This window comes from Pongo pygmaeus, chromosome 5 (assembly GCF_028885625.2).
Source record: "Pongo pygmaeus isolate AG05252 chromosome 5, NHGRI_mPonPyg2-v2.0_pri, whole genome shotgun sequence".
NCBI lineage: Eukaryota > Metazoa > Chordata > Mammalia > Primates > Hominidae > Pongo > Pongo pygmaeus.
In genome coordinates, this window is record NC_072378.2 from 101,835,985 (window position 1) to 101,856,299 (window position 20,315).

Below are 20,315 nucleotides of genomic sequence, written 5' to 3' on the forward strand. Positions count from 1 at the left end.
TCCAGCATTAAGTCTAGATATCTTCACTCTGCGAACCCCTAAGCACATCTCCATTATCCCATTAACAGTATTGTATTCTTATTTGTTGGCTTCTGTGTATGGGTGCCTTTTCACATATTAAATTCTTCTTGCCGTTAGCACAAATACCTAGTATTTTTTGTTTGTATCTATCTCCAAGGCCTCCATTAGTGCCTGGTGGCATAGTATCTATCTACCTATCTATCTATTTCTCTATTTACCTACCTACGTATCTACCTATCATTTAAATTAAGAATGAAGTCGATTGCAGTAACTTTTTAAGAAAAGTATCATAAGGAAACAAATTATTTTTCTATGTAATTCAAAATGGTAAATTAAATAATTATAGATTTAATGGAAATGATTCATTTTATTTATTCTGATAAATTAGGTTCTTGGGCTCAGTTCTTCATTTTTCTTAAGAAAATTTAGGTTGGTCTGTATGATCTATATGGCTGTTTAACACATTACTTAATTTATTAAAATTAGCCATAAGATAGTCCTAGATTTTATCATACATTTGAGAACATACAGAAGTTCAGTTTACTTTTACTTATCATAATTGTGTCTTTAACCTAGATGTCTTATATTTCAAAAATAAGGTAAACACTTGTGAGATCAATTATTTACTCAATAAATATTTATTAATAAATAAATCTACAATGAATTGTGTTTTGCCCATTGAAGGAAAGCACGAATGTATTGGTGACTAAATAGTTTGTCAGATATGTCAGATATAATATATATGAAGTTTAGTTGAATGTGAACTTTGTGAATAAAATTTATAAATAATGAATATCTTTCCATATTGTCTTACTTTTAATGATGATAAAATTGTAATATCATATATTAATTTATGGGTGAAAATAAAATGCCTTTTATAATACATATTGTAAATACTAGTGAAAACAAATAGCTCTTGATAATGATAGGCTTTCTCATAAGTTGTTGGATAATTAAGATTAATATGCAAAGGCTTCACATTTTTAAATGAGGGCAGGTTAAAAATAAAAACAGAAAATAAAGCTGAAATATGTGGACCTTAAAGCATTTTAAAAATGGAAATTGCATTCCTTTCAGATAACCACAAGATGGTGTATCATAATTTTTATGAAAAATTGCTTTAATTGTGATGTAAATATTAATGCCTCAAGGACACATTGCTTTTTATTCAAACTTAAAATACTCAAAAACTTTTCTCGTCTGAATGTGTCTGAAAAGGTAACTAATCAACACATGCATTTTATAATTATTTTTCTTTTTGCCTTACCTCTTCTTTGATTTTAAAGATATTTCTACTGAAGTTTCACTGAGAAAGCAATCCAAGAAACTGTTGTGTATCTGAGACAATTATCACACTTTGGGTGTATGAATTTGCTTGAAAGATCTTGCTTCCCTCTTCTAAGACTTACTTCTGGCTATAACAAGCTGCTTAATATACTGAATTTTGTTTTCTCTGATAATATTTATAATATGTTGGCTTTGTAAGCAAGAATTATAAGATATAATAATTTTAATTTCTATTAAACTTTTTATAACATATGGATTATTAATGTTTAAAATTCTGCATTTCTTAAATATTTGAATATGTCTGCTTTTAACAGACATACATAATTTTTCTTTTTTTAGGTTTTCAGCCAGAACAGCAACATAACGTCTATAGTTTGATCTCTTTTTGTGTGTTTTGTATATAGAAAGAATATTTTTCCCATATATTTGAAAATGTATTTGCTTATACAAATTGTTTTTATTGAACTGTCTGAATATAAATTACTGAGTTTCCTGACATAAAAAAAAAATCTTAAGATGAAGCCAAAAGCACTCCTTTTCTTATTAAGTGTAAATTAAGTAAATATGTCTCAGAAATAAAATATATATATATAAATTATTGCTCAGACACTGAATTTGTACAATAGGTGTCCCATCTTGAACACACATTTTTGTTGTCTTTAAAATGGTTAAAATGTATTTTTAAATCTATGTGGTATTGTTGTTTTTTAGGACATAGTCTACTTTGGTCAATGTAGCTGTTTCTATTATAGAACACTGGCAAATTTTACCTAAGATAATCTCTAAATAATGATATTTTTTCTGGTGCACTGATAGTTCAAAAACATTTTGTGAGGGCACATAGAATGTTCTTCAGTGTTTAGAGGAATAAGCAATTTGGAATACAGCTACAAATCAGAGTAGTAGAAGCACAAATGAACAAAACATTTCAATTTGGGGGATGATAAGAAGAAAATCAGAGGGTTTAGTTTAAACATGCAAGACTAGGGATCCTATTTTAAAGGTTATTTATAAGGAAAACATGTAGCAAAGCCAACTAATTCTGTATTTCATGGAAACAGAAGAATGAAGACAGGTTGTTTACAGATACTTACGTATAAGCTGCTGTTAAAATTTTAAATAATTAGTTCTAACAGGAGCAATGCTTTTCAGAAGAATATACTTTTGGGGTAAGGTATAGGAATGCAAACAGTGTTATAAATTATCAGTAAAAATTTTATGTCAATATTTATGTTTTGCCCAGTAATGCCGATTTAGAAACTATAAGATAGCTATACTTTTTATTAATTACATTTGATGTAAGAAATTTTAGCTGAACTTAACTTTACAGAAGTTAAAAGTTCTAAGTAAATTTTTAGTGTAAAAAATTATAGCTGTAAAGCATAATTAATAATATAGTATTACTTTTTCTTAAAATGCATTTCACAGCTATGTTGACTAAAGTTGTGTTGATTCTTGTCAGATCTTATGTATTAATTTTTTAACTTGTTCTTCAGAAGTTAAAAATCACTGCGTTTCTTTGAGAGCTGAGTGTCTTTCAATTTCCATGAATGACCTATATGATGACTAATTGGATGAATTTTTAAAATGTCTTGACATACAAATATAAAATATTGTACTTTGAAATGAGGTGTCAATCTTCATTTTGCTTACTGATCTACTTCCAAATCAGCTAAACGATTTTTAGGTCATTTGTTTATGATAACGCATACTCTTTGTATCCCTATAAATAATTATTTTTAATTAAAATAATAGCTTAATAGATAATTTTACCACCTTATTCTTATAAATGACTTTAATTTTTAAAGTGTAATACCACATTTGAATACAAAACTACCCTAAGAGCCATGTAAATATTATCATCTGTATAGTACAGATGAGGATAATAAGTGTCTCAAGGGTCGAGTTGTTTTCCAAAGTCAAAGATGCCTAGTCTAACAGTGTTTCAACCATATCAAGTTGTACAGAATGGAGGCAGAATATTTAACTATTCTTCTTCCTCCTTGAATTTTCACTAAGGAAATATATGGATTAGGAGTTTGAATTAGATAAACAGATTATGGGCTTTGGTCATAAGCAGCCTAATAATTTCACCTTCCTAGATAGTAAGCATGAGGAGTTTTGGAATTAAAAAGACTTGGAAACATAACTTTGTTTAACCTTAGATAAAATTACTTAGCCTCTCTATTTTTCTTTTTAAATAAATAAATAAATGAAACAATGAATAAACAAGTTATGAATCCATAAAAACAGTGTTTTAGGAATTAATTAAGATAGTTAATATACACAGAGAGCTTCTTTGCACATAACTGGCTTATAATAAGCAGCTCTTTTAAAAATAATATCATTATTATTATTTGTAAAGCTGATACATTTTAACTGCTGCAACTTATGAAAAGAAAGTTTTCTAGCTTAAGCATTAGTTATTTGGATGTAACTCTTAAAAAAAGTATCATTATGACTACTAGCGAAAATGTGATGATTAATATTATTTTTTCTTAAAATGCATTTCACAGCTATATTGATTAAAGTTGTGTTGTCAGACCTTATTTATTTATTTTTTACTAGCTTAAGTAGGGGAAATTTAAAAATGTATAATGATCCTCAATTTTTCTCCATCCCTTTGTATTTGCAAAATACAATATGAAGATATTGGGTAACTGTTTCTGTTAGAGTAAAGGTTTCTGAGAATATTTTAATATTTGATTATGTTTATCATTGTGAAATAATCCAGGCTAAAGCATAACATGATTTATAATTTAATTCACCAAGAAAGATATGTATTTCTTTTGCCCTCATAATTTTTTTCTGTCTGCTTTATAATTTAGTATTCAAAAAATTTACATTTAGCAAGAATAGAGTCCAGGTAAAAAGCTCAGCTGAGAATGAAATCATCATTAATGAGGCAGGCTAATATGATAAAGCTTTCATAGATGGAAGTTAAGATAATAGAGTTCCTGTCTTAGCTCTGAGACTAGTTAGATATATAACTTGACTTCTTAAGTTTTAACTTTTTCTAGCTGTAAAACTACAGTGATTGATCAGTAGGATCACTAAAGATGCTACGCGTAAAGTTTCTTTTGACTGCTGAATAGCTTATGTAAATAATAAAATTTTTTTTAAAAGATAGCTGCTCTAAAACCGAATATCAAGAACAAGGTTGTATATATTTTTTAACATGAGTGATTTAGCCAGTCATTTTCCATCTTTCATTGCTTCACTGTTATATTCATATAGCCTTAGGTCAATTCATACTTCTGATGTATAGCATTAACTGTCTGATGTTTTTAAAAGGCTGCCAATCAAAATAGTTATATTCACAAGAAAAAATTTAATGGGTCACATTAAATGACATTTATTTTTGTTATTTAACACACCAATATTATGTAAAATATTATATCTTATATTCTATAAATATTTTATTCCATTTTAGTTATTATTATTATCTAATGTGTTGGAATAATTTTCTGCAACTGATCACAGTGACTGTTTTGATTTGTTTCCACTACATGTGACTTACAATTCTTGGGCAAATGGCCTACAGAGTCAGAAATTAACTGGAGAGTGTCTAAGAATATATAGTATTTCCATAATTAGTTAACAAATAATTTAAATGACAAACACAAAATAAAAGTATGGTTGATATGTACTAGAATATATTAGACCATTGAGGTACAATGGTATCTCATAGAGACCATTGATAGGAGTAGCTCAAATTTTGGTAGGCTCCAAGTAGGATAAGTAGAAATTGTATGTAGAAATGGTTAGGAATCATTCTGAATGAATACTAAAATATCATTTAGTTATTTTATACTATCAAAATTAGGCCAGCCAGATATACAAAATAGGATTTCCTCCTTAAAAATAAATACTAAATGCAGGCTTGAAAGTCACATATTTTATGATATTTCTTGATCAATGAATACATATATTCAAAAAGAGAGTGATGAGCATAAAAGTTAAATCATGCTGTTTATTTTTCTTCAGATACTGTGTTTTTCAAAAATAAATATATTGCTAAACATAATGGTTTTAAATTTAAAATGAAGACACATATGTCAATTATCAATGTGGAGCATGATTTCAACTACACTTCTAATATAAAAAGAAATCTGTGCTTCTCCAAATGCTGTCACATCATGTTATTATAAAAATATATCTTTTAATTAGGAAGTTAAGCTTTTAAGAATAAATATTCTGTAACATCAGCAATGATATTCTTGAAAACATTTACCTGTGGACTATTTATGTATTTTCTTATTACATTCAAAATACAAAATAGAGCTCTTTAAAAAAAAAAAAAAAAGCTCTGTAAAAAAAGCAATGTAAATATGGCCAAGTTCATACTATCAAGATTTCCAGATCTACATTGTTTCAAGAATTGGAGATGTGTAAATATAAATTGACTCATTAAATATAATGAATTTTATTAAGAGTTTTACTAATTTAAATGCAATTATACCTGCTAACAGCTCAAAGATTTAAATTTTCATTTTCAGGAATCTTCTATTTGGTTAGTGCCACCATACCATCCAGACACTGTTTAGTAATCTTTTGAAACTTACTAAAAGAGGTTTTTAATAATGGTTAGTATCCTTGTGCCTTTCTTTTTTCTTTTTGTAGTCTGTTATACTAATGTGCAGAAACATTTTTATTGTTGTTTTCACCCTAAGGAACTTACCTTATTTAATGACACAGTGCGTGGGTTTCCACCTCTAAGGAGTGATTTTAAAAGCAAGATAGTTGTCTTTCTCTTTCTTCTTCCCTCCAGCTTTTCCTCTCCTCCTTCTCCTCCTCCTTCCTCTCCTTCTCTTCTCTTTCTCCTCCTTCTCCCTCTCCTTCTCCTTCTCTTCTCCTTTTCCTCCTTCTCCTTCTTTTCCTTTCCTTTCTTCTTTCTTTCCTTCTCTTTCTTTCTTTCTCTCTTTCTCTTCTTTCTTTCTTTTCTTTCTTTCTTTCCTCTCTCTCTCCCTTCTTTCTTTCTTTTTCTTTCTCTTTCTTTCTTCTTTCTCTCTTTCTTTCTCTCTCTCTCTCCATCTTTCTTTATCTCTTTCCCTCTCTCTCTTTCTTTCTCTATTTCTTTTCTTCTTTCTTCTTTTTTTAGTATAACCAGGGAAATTACTGCTTAGTGCACTTGGGTTTTGAGACTTATTTCATAGTCCAATAAAAAGATTTAAAATAAATTTCAATCATTATATAAAGTATAAAAGACAATTTGTCTCTATTTAATGATAATACATTAGAATTTTATTTAAAGGTTAGATATGGTAAGTTTTGGGCAATGCACAGCACAGGGAAACAATTATATTTCACAAAACTCTGTATAGTTTCAGTTTTAGAGACTTATATAAATCAAGATATGGAATTTGCCTTGTAAACCTCTAAAGAAAAAGAAAAGAATGTATATTTGCTCTAGTACCATAAATGAACAGTTCTTTATGACATCATTGAATTTGTTTAATTTGCCATGTTAATTGTAAAATCTTGCTCAAATCTAAAGATTATCAAGTTTTATAATGGGTTAGAATTATTCTATAAATGAGAAAACCTATCGTCTCACAGTAACTTTATCAATAACCTAAATAAACCTATTTTTCAGATAAACTTACATTTATAAATAACAAAAGAGCTGGCAAAATTCACCTTATTCAAAGAGAAAATTAATAAAATTTGTATTTTGTCATTATGTAATCAAGACCATTGATTGACTTATGAAAGATTGCTTGATTAAATTTTTACTTTTTAATGGCTTTGTAAGCTAAATAAACTATGATGACAGTGGTGATTTATGTGTTTACAATTTTGAGATAGTTGTAAAATTTGTAAATATAATTTATTTAAGACAATTTCAAATTATAAAAGATAATACTATTCTGGTAATTGATTAGAATGGGTTTTTTTCAATTTATATTATATATTACTCAGCAATATAAACTTAATTTTATATGAAATTGCTTAAAATGGTTTTAAATGTTCTTATTTGTAGTCTGAAGTAAGTATGGGGTACTAAATATAGAGTTTACCTCTTAAATTGCTAGAAATAATATTGAGTCATTTCATAGTTAAGCTTGTATGTACATGTGTAAGATTTTTTCCTAAGAAAGTTAGTCTACTCGCTTACTATAGGCAAATTATTAATTAACATTTATACTCTATTCTGTTTTAAAAGTAATGTAACCAAAATATCTGAAAATTGAGATTGCCAAGAAGAAGGTGTCATAAATTTTTGAAGATCTGGGAAATTTATTGGTTTTAAATGAAGACTTATTTCAAACAATTCAATGTTACACGTCCTATAACAGTTTTAAATTTCAACGGGATCAAGTTTTGACCATGTTATGTCATCTAATTAATTCTTGTGTTAAATGTTTCAACAGAGAGCCAAGACTAAGTTACCTCAAGACTATGTATTCCTCCCTATTTTGGAGTCAGTTTCCATTTCTACAGTGTTGTCATCATCACCATCTTCATCATCATTATCATCATGTTCTTAATAAGTACATCTAATAGTAGGTATTAAGCAACAAGAAACACTGTTTCCATATACTGGCTGTCAAGTGCCACATAAATCCTTTAATAGAAATATAATTCATGAATTGCAGAACTGCATAATTTAATACATAAGACATAATGCATGGCAGTGACTCTGTAGTTAATGGGGAATTCACAAGTCACATTTAATCATCACCCATTACAAGTGCTAATATATTAATATTTTTATTAATTTAACGTTATTAAACAAATGCTAAAGTTTTGCCTAATTTTATGAGGCAAAATTAATTGTATGCAATATATTTTCACTAGGCTTCTAAACCTGAAAATTTTTTAAGCAATTGAATTAGAAACATTGTCAAATAAGAATTAAAATATTAGAGTCCTGTGTATCTATAGTTGTTAATTCAATCAACATTTAAAGAGCTTATATGTGTACAAGCAGTGCCATGAGAACTTGATCTCTGCTCTACCCAATTCAGGGAGAGCGATACATGGAGCACTGGCAGGCCAGACAGAAAAACAGGAGAATGAGTGGAAAATACTGAGAGGATAAAACAAAATCAAGTTGTGAAAACAAAAGAATGTGTCTGGTCAAGTGGAAAGGGCTTCCTAATTAAGTTAAAACTTGAGCCATGTCCTGAGGTAGGGGATAAAGTTGGGATGATGTGAAAGATGAAAGAACTCAGCAGGGTACCAGAACAAGGAGAAACAAAGGAAAAATATTAATGGAAGTCCCACCAATAAAGGGAGTGTGAGGAGAAAGAGAGAGAGAGATGGAATCAGTGGGGAAGGGGGAGAGGGCTAGATCAGAGAAGTCATGATGGAAAAAAATAATAGATTTGAGTTTGACTTGTTTCCTAAAGGAGAAAATGCTATTAATAATTGATATTTTAAAAATAGATTATCCTGGTAATTGTGAGCCTTTACAGAAGAGTAGCGTAGACGTAGAATTAGGAAGACCATTAAGGAAACTCTTTAAGGAGCCCATCAAAGGAAAATTAGGATATAGCCAGAGATTGACAGCAAGGTAATAGAGCAGTGTCAAAATCATAAAACTGGATATATCAGGATATGTTGCTGGAATCTTAGGTGTGAACTGTAGAAAGTTATCCAACCTCTCTCCGAATCAGTTTTCTCTGACACACAGATATCTAATTAATTCAAAGTATGTTTAGACTGGCACAAACTGTTATGCAAACAATTTTTTAAATGTATTTTTAAGTTAACATATAAAACTGTATGTATGTATCATATATAATGTGTTTTGATGTATATATACATTGTGGAATGGTTAGATATGTCTAATTAGCAAATGCATTACCTCACATATTTATTATTTTTGTAATGAGAACATTTATTCACTCTTTTAGCACTTTTCAATAATATATTATTATTAACTATAGTGGCCATGCTGTGGAACAGAGCTCTTGAAATTTTTCTTCCTGCCTAACTGTAAATATGTATCAGAAAATGACACACAAATGGTCTTAAATATTTTCATCATGTTGTCTTAGAAATAGTCTAAGTTCATAATCAATAAAGCAGCTAACGCACAAATAAGTCTTCACATGTATCTCAATCAGTTGGGGAGAGAGACTAACAAAATTTTGTTTCATATATATGACTCTACAATATAAATTTTGAGGAGCTGTAACAATAAGCCCCAGATAAACAGGGGTTCTAGCAAATCTATTTCCAATGAGATGGGAACTAAGACAAAAACAACATAGGGTCATATTTTTTCTCATTCGATAAATTATCAGCTCTCAGTTATCAAGCTAATGATGACAAAAAAGTTAATATTTGTTTGTAGATGTCTAACATGCTATAATTTGTCATTTCATGATTAAGTCATATTTGTTTGTAATCACTGTCGATGTTTCTATAGGCATAATCACAAAAAAAGACATAACGAAATGCCAGAAATTGTTTTCCATATTTTATGTCTGTGTGAGTGCTATTTTTGTTTTGAGATGTACAATGAAGAATCAATGTTCAAACAACATTTGCATATCTCATGTTGTGATCTGAAAAGTAGTACGATTGTCTATTTTTTTGTATCAAGAATGGGTTTCTGGTATAGAATTGTCATTGTATTTAAATTTTAAAGTAGACTTCTATGTCGTGCTAATCATTTTTATATAATGTCACAAGAAAATTTTATTTAATATATGTGTGATATATACATTACTAGCTGGTTGTTCATTTCAGTATCAGGTGGAGATTTTCTTTAAACTAGCCCACTTTTATAGAACATTTTAATTATCATGGGTTGAGTGTTTAAAGTGTGACAATTTGTTATAACTTTTACAATGAAAATTTTCAAACCTTCAAGGATGTTATGGGACAAGTCTGTTGAGAATGATTTTAATATTGATCTTGGACAGTTACAGTTTATGTATTTTGTAATATTTAATTTTTCTGTGTTCTTCTGTAGAGGTCCTTCTGTAGTGCCATGGTAGAAGAATTGAGGATGTCCCTGAAGTGCCAGCGTCGGTTAAAACATAAGCCACAGGCCCCAGTTATTGTGAAAACAGAAGAAGTTATCAACATGCACACATTTAACGACAGAAGGTTGCCAGGTAAAGAAACCATGGCATAAAGCTGGGAGGCCAAACACCCAAGCACAAACTGTCGTCTTTTTCCAAACAATTTAGCGAGAATGTTTCCTGTGGAAATATGCAACCTGTGCAAAATAAAATGAGTTACCTCATGCCGCTGTGTCTATGAACTAGAGACTCTGTGATCTAAGCAGTTGCAATGATCAGACTTGATTTACAAGCATCATGGATCAACCAAGTTACACGGGGTTACACTGTTAATCGTGGGTTCCTCCCTTCTTCTGAGTGAATGTTACATGCGCATTTTGTGGCTGGTTTCAAATGCAGTCCAGTGAGAAATTACAGGTTCCTTTTGAAGCTCAACTGTTGCCAGGAGATGGAATATCAATGCCCAACAGGACAACCAATAAAAGTGTCACTAAGAATATAAATATTTGGAATCAGCAAAAACTGTAGTGTTACAGGAAACAGTACAGTCTTCTGAACACCCAGATCATAGAGGTGATGATGTCACTAGCCCCCAACTACTCAGTATAATTATTGTCTGAATACACAGTATGTGTTTATAGGATGTGAAAAAATGTAATGCAAAACAAATTTGAATCCCATGGCAGTTGGAATATAAAGCAGATGTTCACTTATTTTCCTTTTTTTCTTTTCTTTCTTTTTCTTATTTTTTTTTTGACAGTCTGTGTCACTGATTGATTGAGATAGAAATGCCAATTATCAAGGCAATAATGTTTTCTTAAGTTCCCTAAGGCAGAAGATTTAACATGCAACTCTACCAGATCCCTTCCTATTCCCCCAACACCTTCTCTCTAACCCCCATATCCCAAATAATAATAATAATAATAATAATAATAAAAACAGTTGGTTCCGTGATTCTGAATTAAAAGGATAATGTTTTGCAATCTTTCTTCAAGTTGTAAAAAAGGGCTGAGTATTGGCTGTGTGGAAGACTAAAGCTTTCATTCTAACCTTCAGACATAGCAATCCAAACCCTTGTTCCTGCTGTAAATGAACTTGATGGAGCATGGGCAGATCTCAGTGATACGAGAAAGGGGACTGGTCATCTATAGAAAAATCTGTGAGAGAACTTGGAAGTGGACTGCGTTTATCAATACAGTCACAATGTTAAATGAACAAAATTCTTGAACAATTTTTTTTCAAAAAATGTTCAGGTTTATTTGTGGAAATGCAAGATTTCTATGAAAATAGTTTTTGTATGGAAATTTTTGTAATACTTTTTATCAACAAAACAAGAACATGTGTTCCTGTCAGGGGTGTGATGTCAAGCATGAATGGTAGTGCGTGTGCACCACCAACGTTTGGTGAAAACTATTTTTATCAAGAAAAAAGGAATCATAGAAGAGAAATATTTTCAAGTTAGATAATATAAAAGCTAGGTGCACTACCACCACTGCTTACCATGCCACACCCCTGGTTTCCACGAGGCTGACAACATACTGTAATGAACAATTGTGTGTAAAATGGTAAAAGACACAGACCTCTTGACAACATTGTGATAACAGTTGAGTGCACACAGTTTGCTGTTTGAATCCAATGCACAAAATTAAAAAAAAAATCATTAAAATTATGTTCATTTTACTTTCAGCTTTGTCTTTCATTTTTCTCTTGTATGTGTAATGAATGCACCATACACTCTTTACCTTAAGAGAAACACATATCCTAAATATTTCTAGATCATCGAGGATGGCCACTTCCCAACTACCTGAAGAAAAGAAGAAGAATGCTTGGGGGAGGACCTACTCAGATCTGGAAAAGCTGGACTGGGATATAAAAAGTAATCTTAAGTTCAGAGCAGTTAAAATAAGACAAACGGTAGTTCTAGAGGTGACAGACATGATATTACCTTTTCTATGAGTGGATATTGACTTTGTAAGTTAGTTGTATAAGACTGTACAGTTATCACTAATATTTAAAGTTCAACTCATATGCTATTTAACAATTCCTTGCACATTGATAATTTAATGTAATTCACCAAAAAACAGAGAAAGAGATAGGTCTAATATTCCACTTAGTGATGATGTGGCATAGATGTTCACATACCAATAGGAACTTTTTAAAATGATAAATTGTAACATATACTTTGCTAAGCAAAACAATTATAATCAGAACCACTGACAGAAAGAAAAAAATGAAGAAGAAGGTCTGTGAAGTATTTTTTTAACTCACAAAAGTTGCATAATCAAAGTGCCTGACATGTAAATCAGATTAAATATCCAAGTGCTTTCTAAATTTCTAGTCTCATGGTCATTTTAAGTTAAAATTCATATGTCAATCATAATTATCTCAAAATATAATTTTAGACAGTTGCACAAAGCACTGCTAAAAATCTCAGCATTGGTTTGTTTGGTGGCAAATATCCTCAGATAACATACCTCATAAAAATGTTCAGATTTTGGATAATATTAAGCTTTTTATAAATCAGATTCTAATTTGACTTTAAAGCACATTCAAAAATCAGTTTTGTATTGTACTATCCAATCTTAAATGATAGGCAGGAAATGACAACTTTATGTTTAATTAATCTTGAAATAGTTACTTAAATTTTTGCAAAAATTTGACATTTATTTAATTCAACTAAATTAGTGAACTTTGAAGAGTGTAAAAAACCTGCTGCCCTCAACTTTTCAAGTAATATAGAATATATAAACAATGTATAGTATTACTTTTTATCAATGTCCTAAAAGGTATCCATATTATTGCCAAAACAGATATTTTTCTACTGTGGGGCTTATGCAATATGAGGTACTAATATTAATTCCAATAAATTATAATTACTTTTAAAGTAAAATGTAACTTTGAAAGAGCATCTCTTCTCTGGGAAGGCAGTATATTTGAGTAAGCATTATTCTCTGAAGTACACTGAAATTGCAAGAAAGAGAGGAAGAGAACACGTATTCTAATCAGCAACATAACCTTAGACCCTCCATCATCAATGGAGGCACATAAGCCACGGCTAAATAACCCAAATCAGGATGAAAACACTAAGGATTTATATTGTCATTTAACACACCTAAATAATCTGAACCACTCTGAGAACACCAAAGAGATATATTCAAATATTTATAGCTGAAAAACCCTAACCACTATGGAACACTAAGAGGACATACATTATTTTACAAATATGTAAAAGGGATGATAATATTTTATTGATTGTAATGTTTTAAATACTTTGCAACTAAGTTATATTTTTAAAGTATGATGTCCTTATTGCTATTATAGAATGGGTGTATGTATAAAGCACTAATGATTTCAAAGAATTTTTAGCACCACAATACTTTTAAATGCCTGTTTATTATAAAATATATAGAAGAATGTATACAACACATGTGTGCAACAGAATCATGGCACCTGACGGTAATGTGGTCCCAAAGTACTTGTTCAGAGGAAGTGGGCTGTGGCTGTTCCATGTATTCAGATTATAGGCTTATTTTGGCTTATTTCTAACTTTCAGGTATAAATTTAAGCCCAATACTGCCATAGAGAGAAAAGGGTACCCAGTCATTTTAGAGAACAGGGTATGAAAGGTACAAGGAGAACTTCACCAGTCTGTGACCAAGCAAAGTGTGAATAATAATATGGGCCAGGCTAAGCTGCAAAATTTGTCTTTGGGTTTAAAAGATAGTACAATGGCAGTGAGGACTTTGGTTATGACAGTCCTCAGTGTATCTGTAATTTGAGTCACACTATTTCAATATGGACTGATAGGGAGGCCTCTGTGTCTGCAGCACAATTATTAATGCAAGATTCCTCCCAGCTCTCACCTTCTGGTGATTCCCTTTTTTTCTCTCCATGGTCAATCTCCTGATGTCTCTAACATGTGTTCTCTCTTTCCTTCATTTACTCTCTATTTTTGGTGTCTTCTAAAGAAGGGGTGCCTGAGGTCCATTTTTTTTGAGATAGTTCATGTCTGAAAATGCTTTCATTATACCCTCATAAATAATTAATAGTTTTGCTAAGTATTGAAACTAAGTATAGAATTCTTAGTTGAAAAAATATTTTTCCTGGATAAATTTGAAGGCATTCTACTGTTGCTTTTTTATTATCAGTTTACTGCAGAAAACCTGAAGTTAGATCCATGATTCTTTGTAGGTAATTTTTTAAATACTAACTCTTTCTTAATTTTGTATGATTTTTCTCTTTATCTTTAGCATCCTGAACTATTCCAGTCACAGCCATGTATCTACTTTGATTCGTTGTGCTGGGTTCATGCTGATTTTTAAAATTTCAGTTTTAGGAAAACTTTCTGCACTATTTCTTTGATGATTTTCCCTCTTGCTTTCTCTGTTCACTTTAAACAGCTTGATTTTTTTTTTTTTTTTAACATTGGAATTCCTGAACTTTTGAATCTAGATTTATCTTTGCTCTCCTATTTCTCATTTGTTTCATTGTTATCTTGCAAATATTGTGTTGAGTTTTTCATTTCTGCCCAACTGATTTAAATTCTGTGAGTTCTTGTTTTATGGCTGTGATATATGTTACATCTTTGAAGACATTACTAGTAATCTTTTGACCTTCCCTTCTTCCTGAAAAGATGTTTCCTTTCAGTCGCATTATTCTGTTTGCTTAGTTAGATTTCTGTCTTTCATATTAGGAGTTTTCTTCAGATGTTTATTAATTTTAGCAATCTGCTTATGATAAAGAAAGAAAAACTAAAATCTGATTTAGAAGCTCTATATAACTCTACAGCAGGATGGGGAAGAATACTTTTATCTAATTTCAGCATTACCATAGATTAATCCAGGTGGCCTATTTGCTGAGGAATCCTTCCAAATGTCCCTATCTTTGGATCTTTTCTTTTGGGCCTGTTTGATTCCCTCAGGAAGTGTCTTTTACTTTCCTGGCTAGAGATTACGGCTCTGAAGGCCAGTATTCTGCTAACCATCAATTAAGAGAGTTTAGGATGTCTGCGTTCTGCATTCAGAATGACTGTGGTCATTTAATCAAGCCATTTTAAATATAAGACTCCGTCTTTCAATTGAATCTGGTGTTCTCCTCTAGAGATTTGCTGGATTGGCAGTGGGCAGGTTCCTAGGAGTGAAGAAGGATATAACACAGGATCCACTATTTTTAAGCTACACTTAATACATCTGCCTTAATTTATGTACTCTCTTATACTACTAGTTATTAATGTACTTTGTACAGCTGGTTCCTCTGCCTTTTGAGTATTCTCTGGTGTAACTGGTTGGTTCTCAGCTTTTTCCACTGCCCATTTGGGATGCAACCCTTTCTTTTTTTTTTCTTTTTTTTTTCAAATTGTCTCAGCAAGGCAATTTCACTTCTATAGAAGGGTGTACCTCGTGGATGGAGCAATGGCAAGAGCACACCTGAGCAAGGGAGAGGAAAGGGTTCTTATCCCTGACACAGGTAGCCCCTACTGTTGTGTTACTCTCCTGTTGGCTAGGGTTGGAATGCACAGTCAAAGCTAATTCTGATTGGCTATTTTAAAGAAAGCAGGGGTAGGAGCCAGAATGGTGGGGTGAGTAGTTTGGCAGGAAGGACAGTTACAGAACAGGTGACTCAGGATGACTCAGGTCAGAGCAGGTGACCAGGGGTGTCTCAGGATGGAGCAGGTGACCAGGGGTGACACAGGATGGAGCAGGTGATAGAGGCTAGGAGGGGGTTGTTTACTGAAACTAGGGACAAGGAGACGAAGAGAATGAGAAAGTTAAACTTTAAAATGAAGAACAAAGAACAGGGAAGCTGAACATACTGATACAACTCTTTCAAGTCTACTTAGGTAACTGTGTGTTTTTCTGCTTCTAAAATTTTGTTGACATTTTCTCCTTTCTTATTCTCATTGTTCTTGAGGTTTCCTGCATTTAAAAAATCTTCCTACTGTAATTGTCATAGTTGAGTAGGGAGAAATGTTAGATTAATATATTCAATACTTCACTGTTACCTGGAATAAAAGCCCTCTCTTTAAACAAAATATTATGCAGAAATCCAACATAGGAAGCAAATAAAAACTAGAACTACTCTGGTTCAAATAGAGTGAAGACAGAGCAGATCTTGTTCTTGTAATTGAAAAGAATATGATATAATAAGTATTGACAATATTTTCTTCTCACCAAATCAGTTTCTAATTCTATATATAAAGGAAATACTTTCAGAATAAAACGAATATATGAGTTTTATTTTTAAATCACAAAACAAAGTTCAAGAACATTTTTGAAACTGGGAAGATTTCTATTTTAGTATCTGTCAAATGATGATAAATTCGGAAGCCAGTGTAATTTATACCCTAGGGGCTGAGGTCTAATTCAACATATTCCAGTTTCTATTTTCTAAAGCTAAAGAAACATGTGTTACAATGTAGATAGGGAATACTTTCTTAGTGAACCATGCTGAACTGTAAGATTTTAAGACTTCTTTTTAATGCATTACATTACACTGTATCTTGTTTTCACGTTTATGGTGAGGTTAATTTAAAAGAGACATTCAACAAATGTATTTCTGCTCTTTACAAAGGATGATTATTGTTTTCTTACATTTCAACTAAAAATTTCTATAATATTATACTTGCAAGAAGTATAACACTCTTAATGAGCAATACAGTTAACCTTAAGGTTAACTTGCAAAATTTCATGTCTAATCTAGTATCATTAACACATTGAAAAATCTCTCCTAAATTTCTCTCATCTTGATCAAAATCCACGTTAAAGGCTTTGAAACTACACTTAATACATCCACCTTATTTTATGCCCCCTCTTATACTACTAGTTATTAATGTACTTTGGACAGCTGGTTCCTCTGCCTTTTGAGGATTCTGTGGTGTAACTGATTGGTTCTCAGCTTTTTCCACTGCCCATTTGGGATGCAACCTTTTCAAGTCTGCTTAGGTAACTATAATCTGTTCATGTGTTTTCATACTTCTAAAATTTAGTTGAAATTTTCTCCTTATTCTTGTTGTTCTTAAGGTTTTATGCACTTAAAAAATCTTTCTACTGTAATTATCGTAGTTGAATAGGGAGCAACATTAGATTCATGTAGTCAATACTTCACTGTTACCTGGAATAAGAGCCTTTTTTAAGGGCTCTTACTGAAAAACACAATACACTTATGTTCTTCTACAATGTTTCAAGGAATTTTTTAACATTTATCTCTTTTCTCAGCCTCTAAGGCCATTAAATGACTTAAGATAGTTGCTGTGGCTCCAAACATTGTATCCATATTTCCACAAGAGGAAGCAAAGAAAGAAAAAAAAATGAGTCTTGCCCTTTCCTTGTAAAGACAATTTCCACAAAGTTCACATTCCTCTGGTCAGAAATCAGTCATACACCCACGCCTAGCTGGAAGGTAGGTTGGGTAATGTGGACTTTAATTCAGACAGTATTGTGCCAGCTAAAAGTCAGGGGTTCTATTATTAAAGAAGCAGTGTAAACAGCCATGAGAAAACAAATTGCGGCCTCTGTCCTTCTTGGTATTTTCTGGTCTCTCACTTCACTAGTCAAACTCTGTCTTATTCTGTTGATGCGCCTCCCTACTTTGATCATTTACTGTGCTATGTCAACCATTCTCTTCTTCTCAGATTCACTTATATATTGTTGTTTTCTTTTATATTTCCTATACCTCTTTCCCTAAGGGAAAACTAGATTTTCCCTTATGATGCCATTGTCTTAAAACATGATAGAAAGAAGTTGGCAATCTCTTTGCTCTGCAGAATATCTTTCATTTAGTTATCAATAAATATGTACCTTATATTAACTATTACTCTGATTTTCAAGATTTTTTCCTTTAAAAACCATGATTATCATTGGCCTGTGCCCTGCCACCATCAATTATGTATGCCTTCATTTGTGTTAAATAAAATCAGCAGACATACATTATAAACCAGATTTTGTGTTAGATACTGGGTATAAAATGATGATCAAAAATAGACATGGCACTGGCTCTCATAGTTTAGAGTCTAGAAGAAGAGGCCGAGCTTTATTAAATAAGCTGCTAAATACATTAAACTGAAATGTGCTGTCATAAGAAGTTCTTGACTAGGTGCGTTGGCTCACGCCTGTAATCCCAGCACTTTGGGAGGCCAAGGCGGGCAGATCACCTGAGGTCAGGAGTTCAAGACAAGCCTGACCAACAGGGCAAAACCCCTTCTCCACTAAAAACACAAAATTAGCCTGGCATGCTGGCGCGTGCCTGTAATCCCAGCTACTTGGGAGGCTGAGACAGGAGAATCGCTTAAACATGGGAGGCGGAGGTTGCAGTGAGCCGAGTTCGCGCCACTGCACTCTAGCATGGGGGACAGAGTGAGACTGTCTCAAAAAAAAAAAAAAAAAAAAAAAGCCAAAAAAGTAGAACTCAAACAGTACCGTTTAATAGCTGAAAATATGAAAATCTTGTTTGTCTTTATAAAGGACACACAGAGAAGTATCTAGTTGTATACTGCAATACATTATAGATTTTTGTTTTTCTCTCAGGTGTATCTAACTTCTATTGGCTTTAAACCTTGGCATAGGGTAGGATTCTTCCAGATATAGAGGCATAAACTATGCTATTGGTACATTATTGGCCTCCATTACTCAGTTTGGCAATTTCCCATTATATACAAAATATGACAACATAACTTTACCTAAACTCTTTCCTGACCTGTATTAGTCCTGTTTGTATTGAATGTTTTCCTTTGTGCTTACATAGGGACAATAAAATATTTCAACAGTGCTTTTAAAAAAAGTTTCTTGCTTTTCTTGCAAGGTAGAAGTAAACTGTGCTGTAACAATTAACTTTGGAACAAACAGAGTCAAGGGTCAAATATTTAGCCCTTTCCTAAAAGTTTACAGGAAAGTGCATTTGAGTGTTTTTCCACAGGTAATGGGAAGTAAAGGTGTATTGCTGTACAAGAGTTTATAATAAATGAACCTTATTTTGGCTATAGAAATGGAGTAGAGTTCTCTGAAGAAGTGATGTTTGCATTGAGCTATGAGTAATGAGAAGCAAGTTCTCAACAAAAGAGTTTCCCAGATTCTAACCAAGTTTACATAAAAGTTCTGTGATAGGAGGAAGCATGGTATGTTCTTGAGGAGCTGAAAGACAGTGTCGATAGAACACAATAGCATGACCCCATGTAATAGGAGATGCATTTAAAATATAGCTAGGGACCAGATCTTAGCAAGGTCATACCTTAGTGATCTGATCCTTATCTAAAAATCAATGGAAAACTGTTTAAATCTCTTAAGCAGAAGGAAGATTGTTGGATAACATATTCATTTTGTAAAGACCACCCAGGCAGGAAATTGGAGAATGGTTTAAAAGGTACCAGAGTCGATACTGGAAGATTTTTTAGCAAGCCATATCAGTAAGTTCAGGTAAGACGTGCTAGTTTAGATTAGACTCAATTGGTAGCAGTGAAGATAAATAGAAACACATTTAAAAAATAATTAGTTGACAAAAATTCACATTTCATGGTGAATTAAATAATAAATATAAAGATGGCTAACAATTTTTGTTCTTTAACTTATAATGAGTGCTTTGCATAAATTATCTCCTCCCATTCTCTGATCAACCCTATTAGGCAAGAACTGGGATTATCACCATTATATAAATAAGGAAACTACTGACAGGAGAATTTAAATTAATTTCTTAAAGCATTACAGTTTTCAAAACCAGCCAGAATGACTCTGATATTCTTAACCATTATATTTGGTCACAGTAACAAGCTACAATGACGTTGCAATGGCTTATCAAAATGAATGCTTACTTCTCATTCATGAAAATTCTGCTGTGAGTTTTGAATGTCTCTCTATGGCTATTGTCATCTGTGATAATTCAAAATCCAGGCTACTTCAATCTTTCAATCCCCTCATCTCATCATTAAGTCTCCTCCTTGGTCACCCCCAGGGTTATTTGGCAGGACCTAGTCACATGGTCCTCACCTATTTCAAGGGGTTCACAAGCACTGTAGGGGGTTCTAGCCTGGAAGGTGAG

At 31.9% G+C, this 20,315-nt stretch overlaps 1 protein-coding gene across 2 annotated transcripts in view; it reads left to right on the plus strand.

Annotated features, from left to right (window-relative positions):
* GRIK2 (glutamate ionotropic receptor kainate type subunit 2) overlaps positions 1–11,975 on the plus strand; it is a 1,201,378-nt gene extending 1,189,403 nt beyond the window's left edge. The window contains exon 23 of one of the 2 annotated variants that reach the window (XM_063666452.1): positions 10,238–11,962. In XM_063666452.1, the coding sequence (XP_063522522.1) occupies positions 10,238–10,402 (165 nt within the window). In that variant the 3' untranslated portion in view covers positions 10,403–11,962. Of the gene's footprint in view, positions 1–10,237 lie in introns of both variants that reach the window. The other variant, XM_054490294.2, reaches the window with a different exon arrangement.
* The last annotated feature ends 8,340 nt before the right edge of the window (positions 11,976–20,315 follow it).